The sequence below is a fragment of the Lytechinus pictus genome, chromosome 4 (genome assembly GCF_037042905.1).
Source record: "Lytechinus pictus isolate F3 Inbred chromosome 4, Lp3.0, whole genome shotgun sequence".
NCBI classification, from domain to species: domain Eukaryota; kingdom Metazoa; phylum Echinodermata; class Echinoidea; order Temnopleuroida; family Toxopneustidae; genus Lytechinus; species Lytechinus pictus.
The window spans coordinates 3,832,945-3,845,919 of record NC_087248.1 but is presented as its reverse complement, the minus strand read 5'-3'; the positions used below and the strand labels follow the sequence as shown (position 1 = coordinate 3,845,919).

The 12,975-nt window shown below is 34.7% G+C and overlaps 1 protein-coding gene across 1 annotated transcript in view; it reads right to left on the bottom strand.

The window, feature by feature from the left end:
- The window catches only part of LOC129259694 (WD and tetratricopeptide repeats protein 1-like), a 39,008-nt gene that overhangs the window by 22,252 nt on the left and 3,781 nt on the right, over positions 1-12,975 (bottom strand). Inside the window, exons 2-4 of the mRNA XM_064098100.1 lie at positions 8,048-8,161; positions 562-645; positions 160-206 (exon numbers count right to left, since the gene is read on the bottom strand). Coding sequence (XP_063954170.1) covers positions 160-206; positions 562-645; positions 8,048-8,101 — 185 coding nt within the window. The 5' untranslated portion in view covers positions 8,102-8,161. The remainder of the gene's footprint in view (positions 1-159; positions 207-561; positions 646-8,047; positions 8,162-12,975) is intronic.

The window sequence follows — 12,975 nt, the reverse complement described above, 5'->3', positions numbered from 1 at the left end:
GACGCCGCCACTGTTGGAAAAGCGGCACCTATAGTCTCGCACTGCTATGCAAGCGAGACCAAATTAGATATTCAAGATGTAACTTAAGTATTGAAAAGACCTCAATATGCAAGGATATGTTGGTAAAGCTGTCAATATTTCATGTTTTGTAATACTTACGATCCTGATTCATTCCATTCTAAACAGTTCACACATCCATTGTGACCCTGAAAAAATACAAAAATTAAAGTCATCACATAAGAATACATGTATCTGCAAGCATTATTTAACATACTCATTAAGAGTCAAAACTTTTTAAAGAATGTGTTATTATTTTCACTTGGTGTACACTAGCAGGTACTCATCATTTTGACACATGATTTGCAGAAAGAAAATCATAATTTGATCTACATGACTAATACTGAACATACAGTAGTCAGTTTTTCAAGTAGCGATCCAAAAAGTTCTCTGAATAGCTTTGCACCTCCTTCATGTGTGTATCAAGATGAATTACAACTTGTTTGGTGAACTTATCCTAAAAGACTAAATAAAAGAAATACATGGATTTCAATAGACTCCTACCTCTAACTCATGTTCCAAGCCAAGTCTATTGATGAGTGTTTCTTCTACATGATGAATCTGTTGAAATCTCCTTACAGAAATATCCTACAATCAGAAACAAGAATGAAAAACATTAAAAATCACTCAAAATATGAGAAAGGGCATCAATCTATAAAATACAGGTCACACTTTATCAATGAAAAATTTGAAAAAAATAATTCATTATTTTGTCAGGTAAAGGGGGGAAAATTATCTTTAGTAGAGCGGATTAGCTCCAAAAATCACAACAATTGTGCAAATTTTGACTAAAGCATGAAACTTTCACAAGTATTAGTATATGCCGTAAGATTTATTTTAAAGATGGGAGGTAAATTTATGAATGCCATTTTCGGCCGTTGCCATGGCAACGGATTAATTTCTCAAAAATAACATACATTCCCATGTAAATGGTAAATAAACATGATATAGATGACCAAAATGATAATTTTCAGGCTTTCAATTGAATACATATGAAATTTAGAAATATTCAAGATCACCAAGATAGTTCCAATTGGTCCGTTGCCATGGCAACGGCTTGTTTTTCCCCAGGAAAATGAAATTTTTGATTAAAAAAACGTTGTAGAATATGATTTATCTCTAATTTTCCCTAATTTTATAGTGTTAAACAAAGATATTTTGGTTGCTAAATATATCAATTACATCTCAAGCCATTGCCATGGCAACCCAATAACATCTAATTTACAAAAATAACATGGTTGACAAGACAATGGAAAGGTGGAAAATACAATAAGAATTGACTTGATCTGTATGCTTAAGTTTTGACCCCCTCATTTGAACAAAAAATACAGAAAGTGTTCTGCAGGAGTTCTTAAAAAGATAAAAAATTATGTTGCCTTGGTAATGCTTGAATCAAACTAAAAAAAAAACAATATTGCAAAGTGTCCGTTGCCATGGCAACAGCTTATTTCCCTCTAGAAAGGTAAAAATACTGATAAAAATGTAGAATACATGTATGATCATCATTCCACTTTCAATAATTTTAAGGTACTAATCGAGATATGTTTGTGACTAAATTTATAAATATAACATCTTAAGCCATTGCCATGGCAACCAGATAACATCTAATTTAAAAAAAAACCATGGATGACAAGGTTATGGACAGGTGAAAAATACAATGAAAATTCACTTAATGTACATGCATATTAAAGGTTTGACCTACTCAATCAATTTAGGGGAAATAATACAGTGAGTGATCTGCATGAACTAATTAGAATGATAAACGTTTATGTTGCCTTGGTAATACTTGAATTCAACGATAAATATCAATGTTGCAAATGACCGGTTGCCATAGCAACGGCTCATTTACCCAAGAAAGTACCAGTTTTTATTAGAAAAAGGACTGTAGAATCTGATTTTTCTTTCATTTCCCCTAATTTTAGGGTAAGAATGGATATGTTTGCTGTTAACATACAAATGACGTCAAAAGCCATTGTCATGGCAACCAAATAACATCTAATTTGAAAAAAAATAACATGGTTGACATAATAATGGACAAAGCGCGAGCAGAAAATTTTTATATACGTTTTGAACTGGTACCTGTACCTGAACTGGTACCTGGACTGCTTGCACTTAGCCATGGAGGCGTTACATATTTCATCAATCAAAAAATGCGAGCGCGACGCAAGACCTGAACATTTCTAAAGAAAGAATGGACAATTTTAATCAATTTTTGTAATCGTGAACAGGATAGCTATATAACTCATCAATTGATGCGAGCGCGAAGCGCGAGCGGAAAAAAAAATCGAGATTTAGACTTAAAAATGGGCCACTCTGTTCATGTTTTGTAAACAGCCATAGGCTGATCGAGGGCTTTTTACCGTGATTAAATAAAATAAATCAATCAAAATCAATGTTTTGTAAATAATGAAAAGGATAAGTAATAGGGGGTCTTCCTACATTAATAATGCGAGCACAAAAGCGCGAGCAGAAAAATTTTGATATTGTGATCTGAAACTGGATAATGATTTGAATAGAGAACAAGTTAAGTATTTGAATAAACATGCGCGCGCGTGTTTCATATTTAGACCTAGAATCTAGGCATTCTAAATACATCTTTAATCATGAAAATCATGAAACTTTGATATTCCGATCCGAAAAAAGAGTCAATTACAGCTTTATATTTCAAGCACTTTGTAGGAAAATTGTAAGGTGGATATGGATCGCACTTAATTTTTTTTTTTCATTATTATTACTTTGAGTTTTGACATAGGACCGGGACATCCTTACGACATGTCATGAAAATGATGACTGTCTTCCTATTCCTCTTGCCAAGCGCGAGATGAAACAAAAGGGACAATTTAATTATTAAATTAATATCATATTTATTAATGCCTAATGAGGGCGCGAAATCTGATGATATTATGGCATAAAAACTGGACATTTCACTTTTGTAATTAGGAATAGGATGCATCAGTTAATATATATTTAACCATTTATGCGAGCGCAAATCGCAAGCTAAAACTTTTGATAAACTGTCATGAAAAGGGGATTTTAAGGAGTTTGTTGTATAATCAATATTGAAACATACATAACTCGCCAATCAAAATGCCAGCGTGCAGCGCTAGCTGATACGTCTTGACAATCAGACCTGAAAAGGGATATTTTGAAAACTTTATGGAATACACGAAAATAATAGGTACCTGATAAATCAAAATTTGCAAGCACGCAGCGCAAGCAGCAAATGTTGATACAATTATTCAGATCATAAAACTGACATTTTACAGAGCCCTTAAAAAAAAAATTGTAAATCACACAAAATAATGAAAGATCGATTTCCGAGGTGAAATATGTTCTGTATATTGACTTCCAAACTTGATATTTGAGCTCCATATTGAACAAGATATGTAAATCACCTAACAGGCAATGCGAGCGCGAAGCGCGAGCGAAAATTTTATATAGTGGCACGAAAGATCCTTTTTATTTTCCAAGTCTGCCCCTCATCTTATGTTATGCACTCGTCGTCCTTCTCTTCTTTTTATCCTTTCTTTTCCCTCCTTTTTTCCTTTTTCCTTCTGGAGTGCTTAAAATTATTTTCAACCAGAAAGAGGGTATTTTTGATCGTATATTTTTTTCATTTTGGGTATAGTATTCGTAAAATAATCATATTTCATCCATCTCTTTCTCCATCACTTTCTCCGTATTTTTCTTGGTAATGATTTTTTGGTGGGAGTAGGGTTGCAAAATTCCCGGGGATTTTCTTGATGGAAACTTTCCATGGGAATAAACGGGACTTTTGTGGGAATTTTGGAATTTTCGGAAATTTTCAGGAATTTTTAAGAAAGGATGGGAATTTTCAAAAAGTAACAATTTCCTGATATTCATCTGCAGGAATTGAAAGGCGTATCCGGGCAGATGATGCTTGATAGTGCTTTGCCATCAAATTTCAAGCCAAGTATTATGCTAAAACAGTCAGACAAGGCATAATTTTTATGATTTCCATGTAAAAATTTGATTTACTGTACTTACTTTGATTAGGAGTTTAAGACCATGTCAACTCCTCAAATAGACTTAAGATTTTGATTTATCAACCCCTATAATCCCCTTATATATTGATATGATGAACAGCTTTAAAGCACAAATCACCCCAAGATGCTTTCTTCAAAGTGGCCGCCTGCGAATACTTTGAACGAAATTGTCCAGCATCAAAATTATAGTTTCGGGAATTCATTTGAGCCCAAAAAGTCTGATGTGATTTTTGTAGGTCTTATTTCGATGCCATGTATAATGAAAAAAGATGGTGCTTATCATTGAGCATATTTATGTTCAGCACCCCCAAATAAGGGAAAAGGAAATAAAATAAACAGATTTTTATCAAAATTTGTACTTTTCTGGGGCCATTTGCAACACTGATATTTATCATTATGTTCAAGCACTACCAAAACAACAGTAATTTTTATCATCCTAATGAAATAATGCATAACACTTAATGTGACTTTTGTTCAAAATTAAAAGAGTAGGTCAAACCTTACGCATATTAAGTTAATTTTATTGTATTTTCCGCTTGTCCATTATCTCGTCAGCCATGTTATTTTTTGGTAGATTAAATGTTATAATGTTATTGCCATGGCAATACCTGAAGATGTTATTTATACATTTAACAACAAAAATGTTTGGCACCCTAAACTTAGTGGAAATAAATACAAAATAAGATTCTACTAGGGTATTTTTTTTATCAAAGATGGTATATTCCGGGGAATAAAGTGATCCTTTGCCATGGCAACGGAACACACATTTGCAAACATTCATATCATTAAATTCAAGCATTACCAAGGCAACATCAGTTTTTATCATGCTAATGAACTCATGCAGAACACTTACTGTAATTTTTGTTCAAAACTTAATGACTGGTCAAACATTATGTAGATTAAGTAATTTTTACATTCCACTTGTTCATTATCATTTAAACCGTATTATTTTTTTGGTTTTATAAATTATATCTTAATTGGTTGCCATGGCAATGGCTAAAGATGTTATCTATGTATTAACAACAAGCATATATATGCTTAGCACCCTAAAATTAGGGGAAATGAAAGAAAAATCAGATTTTACAATGTTTTTGTTTATCAAAGCTGCTGATACTTTTCTGGGGAAAATGAGCTGTTGCCATGGCAACGGGACATTTGAAACACTAATATTTATTAATAAATTCAAGTATTACCAAGGCAACATCAATCTATTATTCTAATGAACTCATCCAGAATACTTAGTGATTTTTTTGTTCAAAATTAGATGACTGGCCAAACCTTTCGCACATTGAGATATTTGTAATTGTATTTTCCACCTGTCCATAATCTTGTCATCCAAATTATTATTTTTTGTAAATTAGATATTATTTGGTTGCCATGGCAATAGCTTCAGATGTTATTTATACATTTTGCATCAAACATTTCTATGTTCAGCACACTAAGATTAGGGGAAATGCAAGAAAAATCAGATTCTACAGTCCTTTTTCTAATAAAAACTGGTACTTTCTTGGGTAAATGAGCCGTTGCTATGGCAACCGGTCATTTGCAACATTGATATTTATCGTTGAATTCAAGTATTACCAAGGCAACATAAACGTTTATCATTCTAATTAGTTCATGCAGATCACTCACTGTATTATTTCCCCTAAATTGATTGAGTAGGTCAAACCTTATGCATGTACATTAAGTGAATTTTCATTGTATTTTTCACCTGTCCATAACCTTGTCATCCATGGTTTTTTTTTAATTAGATGTTATCTGGTTGCCATGGCAATGGCTTAAGATGTTATATTTATAAATTTAGTCACAAACATATCTCGATTAGTACCTTTAAATTATTGAAAGTGGAATGATGATCATACATGTATTCTACATTTTATCAGTATTTTTACCTTTCTAGAGGGAAATAAGCTGTTGCCATGGCAACGGGCACTTTGCAATATTGTTTTTTTTAAGTTTAATTCAAGCATTACCAAGGCAACATAATTTTTTATCTTTTTAAGAACTCCTGCAGAACACTTTCTGTATTTTTTGTTCAAATGAGAGGGGTAAAACTTAAGCATACAGATCAAGTCAATTCTTATTGTATTTTCCACCTGTCCATTGTCTTGTCAACCATGTTATTTTTGTAAATTAGATGTTATTGGGTTGCCATGGCAATGGCTTGAGATGTAATTGATATATTTAGCAACCAAAATATCTTTGTTTAACACTATAAAATTAGGGGAAATTAGAGATAAATCATATTCTACAACGTTTTTTTAATCAAAAATTTCATTTTCCTGGGGAAAAACAAGCCGTTGCCATGGCAACGGACCAATTGGAACTATCTTGGTGATCTTGAATATTTCTAAATTTCATATGTATTCAATTGAAAGCCTGAAAATTATCATTTTGGTCATCTATATCATGTTTATTTACCATTTACATGGGAATGTATGTTATTTTTGAGAAATTAATCCGTTGCCATGGCAACGGCCGAAAATGGCATTTATAAATTTACCTCCCATCTTTAAAATAAATCTTACGGCATATACTAATACTTGTGAAAGTTTCATGCTTTAGTCATAATTTGCACAATTGTTCGGCTAATCCGCTCTACTACTTGGCATCTCACTACAATATCTTTTTTTTTTAATAATGAATGCTCATGTCCACTGTTGAGAATGTGGTCTGTGAAAAAATCTTGTTCTTATTTTTTTATTACGACGAAAACTAATAAAATTCAAAATTAAGATTTTTTTCATTAAATACTATAAATCCAACTAATCTTGTACATTTAAGGTGTTCCTTAAAGTGATCATTTCACTTTGTTCTGATTTAAAAAATTCTCCTTTTACTTCCTGAAAATGGGCTAAACATTAGGCTTATAGTGTAAAAATACCATCCCAAAAGTTTCAAAGTATTATATTTACAGGATCAATTTTAAAACCTTGGAGATGTAATAAACCAAAGTTTGAAATAATTGGGAGTTGGTTTCAATGACTACAGGTGTATGTGTATACAGGGAATCTGTGCACCACAACACATTAATTCTAGATGAACACAGCATGACCTACATACAGTGTGTACAAGGTATACTCTGAATGTACAGTGCAGCTAATAGTGTGTGTATAGGAGATACACACAACAGAAGGCAGTCAAAATAGCCAACTGACTTTTTGAATTGGAGAAAACTGGTCATAAGCCGAACCCGTCTACTAGACGGTTCTCAAAATCAGGCTAATAAATTGCTACTTGTATCGAAATTAGAGTTTTTCATCCCATATTGTGGTCTGTTTCAGGGTTTTTGAGGACAAATACAGGCACTCATATGCACGTTTCAACTCAGTTTGAGAATTTTTTTAATCAGCTGCTCACAAAGTTAAACGATCCCTTTAAACAACACTTGTAAACCAAAATGTTTAAAATGATGCACTTCTCATATACATGATTAAAATCAGAAGAACTTAAGTTAAACCACAAGATAGCATACCCCCTCCTTTCCCCCTCTCATTACTAGTACTTTACTATGAATTTTGTTATGAATAGAATCGAATCATGTGATATGTACATAATTATTATATCTTGTTTTATGTTTGTTTATGTAAATTACCGTACTGTTTTCATTCTATGTTGCCCATAATAATAAATTCCGCAGTGACAACTTGTCAATGCTCCGGGGCAAGTAACACAAAGCTCAGCCATTGATCGAACAGTATGTATGCTTGATTGCACTGATTGCATTATCAAAGCCATGCATCTCATAATCTCCTAAAAGTGTGGACATCTCATACAGAAAGCCCAGTATCTCAGTAGGCCTACTATATTGTCAGAAAACAGCTTCCTACTCCGAACTTATTCTAGGATAATGAAAGTTGCCACTTACATTGTATGTGATAACTCTATTACAAAAGAAAGCTATTTTTGAACTGTACTATAGAGTTTTCAAATTTTGATACAAGGTTTCACCAGCCCACGGAGGATATACTCCCATCACTTACCCTAATCTCTCTTCTCCTTGCATGATGTAAGACACTAGATGGCCTGGTGTCCATGGTGACCCTTAAATGACCTCTAAAGTGACCTCGCGAACTCTACCATCTGATCCATATGCCCTGTATAATACAATTCAACATGAGTAATGTATAAATTGTCAAGCAAAAAAATGATATCACTATTCTGTAAAAATGCTTAAGAGAAGCAAACAAACTACCCCCCCCCCCCCCCCCAAAAAAAAAAAAGAATAAAAAAAACACAGCATGTAATTTTGTTATGGGTGATTCATCAAGCGAGAGTTCTTTATAATTTACAATGAAACTACCCTGAATAGTGAAAGATCAACTCTAGTGAATGCAGTGCATCCTCGCCCCGCCCAACAAATTTTCATTACCAGCTTGCAAATTGCTGGTGTCAAAGGCACTGGGCAGGCTCCAGGATGGGGCCGAGCCAGGGATGCTATGAATTTTTTTACTTGACTGCATAGATCTAAACGCAACTGTGCACATAGACAGGAATAACTGTCGTTCTGGGGATTTATTCAAAAATTTCTGACATTTTATTGTTATCCCCATTGAGTAGAGCCAAAATAGTTCAGCAGAACTATGGGAAGCACTACACACACGCCGAATCCTTGCCCAATGTTTCCTCTTTCACAAAATCCACTACCATCATGTCTTCATAACTCGTCCACCTATCGTCACCCCAGCAACATTTTTTACAAGACATGATCACAACTTGAAGTACATCACTCCTGAAGCCACAATCGACCCCTTCAAGTTCTCGTTCTATCCAAGAACGATAAGGAACTGGAACAACCTACCCAGCTCAGCTGTCAACACCAAAGGAATGTCCAGTTTCAAGGAGGCTGCTCTCCCTACCATCAGAATGATGCAGCCCCCTGTTGGATCCCATATGATTTAAATTCAAAAGCTTGTTTTTTACTTGCACTCAGCATAGCATGTTTTACTGTACATATACAAAATTGCTATGTCTATCCATCACCATTTCTGCACTTCATGACACTCCTTCCAGTGGCTCACTTTATTCATCATCCCAGTATAGCTTCTGTATGAGCTGCCAAAGGGATTACTACATGAAGTATCAAGTATCAAGAACAACCAATTTACAGAGACTGAAGCTTTTGGTCTAACTTGTTACCATGCAAAGTGTCCGCCTTACCAAAAGCACTAGTACAGTAATACATAGATTATCACAAGTACTGCTGTCTTAAGTTACACAGTAGCTTTAATAGTATAGTCACGTATTGTATTAACGGACACTGTTATGATTCCGGACGCGCATATTACTGTGTACAAAAACAATTTTGTATCGCAAGACTTCCGCAGTTCAATTTCACAGAGCAATACACAGAACAAGATTGCTAGTAAAACCAAGGCGAAAAAAATCAAACTTTTACTTTCTTTATCTTTTATATGACAGAAAATGCTTAAAATATCATATAACATAGTTTTGCATTAATAACTGATTTATTTTCTGACGGAAATATGAGCCCGTTTTGCCGAATTTCAATCCCTTCCGCTCCTTCGATTGAGGTGTGGTGTATATTGTGGGTGATCGTCGACGGCTAGTTCTCAAGGTACCCGTGTGCGAGGTTTACCGTGATTAGAGCCGTCGACAATCGACAGCGCATCAATATAACTTGATGAGCGTCACGATACGAACGAGCATACATGTAATATTGGAAAGTGCCATGGAACATGCAGTTAAAAAGAAAAAAAAGAAATTAGTTAGCAAATACAAATTTCTTACCAACATCTGCTCAGATTCGATATAAAAAAGCATACAAAACTTAGAATTTACTCATGATATATATGAAAAAAAAATCACACCAATTCTTTTTTACATCATTATAATAAAAAATATCTTAACCCGCCCAGAATCATGATGTAATTTGTCGTGCACGAAAATAATTGTTTTTCGTGGAGGGGTATGCGTCAAGTGCGATGCAAAGAAAACGGTTGGTAAATATAAAATAATTTTATCATATTCATAATTTTCATAATATTTGGAATAGCAAGTGCTATTTTTTCTTGATTGTATTTCTTCTAGTTGTCATTTTTAAAGCACTGAAATAAAGGTTCGTGTAGGCTCCACTAGACTTCACTACCGCTACGCCTACCCGAACCTTCTCAGGTGGCAAATTCGCTCTCATACTACGAGTGACAAACTGTCACTGTGTCACTTTTTGTGGTTAAACGCAACATGTCGTGTCAAAAAAAGACTACGCCCCGGGGGGGCCACTTACATTGACGACCAAAAAAACATGTAAAAAGGATGTCTTTTTCAAGATTGGGCACGTTACGTATGTAACGTAATAAGGGTGTCAAAAACACTAAAATAATGAAAAAAGGGTATCAATTTCGCTAGGAAAGCTACGTGTTTAGGGTCAAATTTGCGAGGGTATAAAAAATTAAGACTTAAAATGTTTTATAAAGGATGTACTTTCTGCCCCAAGAGTCAACACTATGTGTTTAGAGTACGATTTGCGCGAGGTGTGGGAGGTGGGGCTGTACTATACCCAATGATATGTAGCTAGGTATAGGTAAAACCGACGGCCGACGTCTGTGACATAACAATTGAAATACTTGTTTAGGGGTTCAATTCAGGGAATACTTGCCAAGAGTATCGTTTTGTTTCCAATATTTGTTAAGGGTAGGGTTTTACATAATACTTGTAAAGGGGTGCATTTTCAGTATATGGAAAATACGTGTTTACGGTGCTTTTCGAGACCCCATGGTCACGCATGGTATCGATCCACTCCTGCCCCCCCCCCCGGGCCTTACGCTTAATCTATCATAACTCAACTTACATTCCTCAGTCTCACCCCTTTCCCTTTTTTGTATCCATCAACTATCAGTCTCAAAATCGGTGATTTAAAGCCAGTTGCCAATTCCTCACAGTCACACGTATTATCAATTTACTGCCGAATCAAAACATCGCAAACGCAAATTGCGCATGTGCGGGGATCGCAGCTAAAGATCAAGAATATTCACGAGTATGACTTTAGCTAAAGAATAAAAAAAAGAGAATAATTTAATACTATTAGTAGTATTACTAAATTTATTTAGGCTAGATCAAATGAAATAGGCAATAGTCTATGCGAATATCGATCATACAAACCTTCACCTGAGGTAAGAACTGGTACTACATGTAGTATGGCAGTGTATCCTAATTGCCGGACACCTTTATTTCAGTCCTTTAAAAATGACAACTAGAGGAAATACAATCAAGAAAAATTCGCACTAGCTATTCCAAATATTATGAAAATTATGAATATGGTAAAATTATTTTATATTTACCAACCATTTTCTTTGCATCGCACTTGACGCATACCCCTCCACGAAAAACAGTTATTTTCGTGCGTGACAAAGTACATCATGATTCCGGACGCGCGCTGGACGGGTAAAGATATTCTTGATTATAATGGTGTAAGAACAAATTTGTGTGATTTTTTCTTCTTATATCATATCATGAGTAAATTCTAAGTTTTTATTTGCTGTTTTTATATCGATTCTGAGCAGATGTTGGTAATAAATTCGTGTTTGATAACTTATTTTATTTTTTCTTGTTAGCTGCATGTTTCATGGAACTTTCCAATATTATGCCCCATATTATGCTCGTTTGTATCGTGACGCTCATCAAGTTCTATCGATGCGCTGCCGATCGTCGACGGCTCTATACTCACGGTAAACCTCGCGCACGGGTACCTTGAGAACTAGCCGTCGACGATCACCCACAATACACCACACCTCATCATTCGATCGAAGGAGCGGACGAGATTGAAATTCGGCAGATCAGACCCATATTTCCGTTAGAAAATATATCAATTATTGGGCCATTCTCCGAAAAGGGGCACCAAAGGACATTTTCGTGTCTCCAACCTTCTCTAGGCTATAAACCATAATTTAATTCATCAGGAAACCAATTTTTTGACTTTTATTTATACTACAGAATATGTTGAGTAGAATTAAAATCAACTGAGGTCACCCCACCTCATGAAAAAATTATATATGACAGCACAAAACATATATGTGCTCATTTTACCCATGTCTCCAGCGACCTGTGTGATTATATTTCATACTCCCGCTCTTTACCGTAATATCCGAACTTCATGTTTTGTCCACTAATTTATAGTGCCTTCGGTGCCTAAGTAAAAAAGCATATTGCTTAGCGAAAAAACTTTTGTATATTTTTTCCTGCGGTCTTAGCGAAGGTGTCTCCAAATCGGGATAAGATACGTTACTTTTTGTATGATGCCCTAAAAAGAACGAAGACAATAATGCAGTGATCTGTATTTCGGTGTAGTGAATGAAGTCCATTTCAAGGCTATATAAATACAAATAGTGTATACTGAATCTCTATAATAATGAATATATTCAGACACAAAGTTTTCAATTGTGTATGTTACCATAAGGTAAAATAAGATACGTTACTGAAACTTTGCTCTATTACAGAAAAATAACTTGGTTAACAAAGTTATAATGTATTTTGTTTTAGAGCACTCTACATTGCTTATGGTAATACATGGGAGTTACGAAAGAAAAGGTTGTTATTTTGTGAAAACAGAAGGTTGATCCTAAAGGCCGTCAAATACGTTACCGTCAAATACGTTACCGCATTGCGCGTTGATAGGCCCATTCGCGCATTCTCTAATTGTGCACACGCTTTTAGCGCTTCTCCACCCTTCAAAGCATTGAGCGTTACGTGCTGAGAGTCTGAGGGAGATGTAAGGCTTCTCGCCGTTTGTTATTCATCCCAGCTACGTGGTTGGTAAGAACTTTCATTTTTTGAATATTGACAGAATATAGTTCATTTATCTGTTTGAGTATTATGATACATTTGAGAGTTATTTGAAGTTGATGGAACAGTTATAGGCATAAGACATCTAACACGTATGCATGCGATTGTT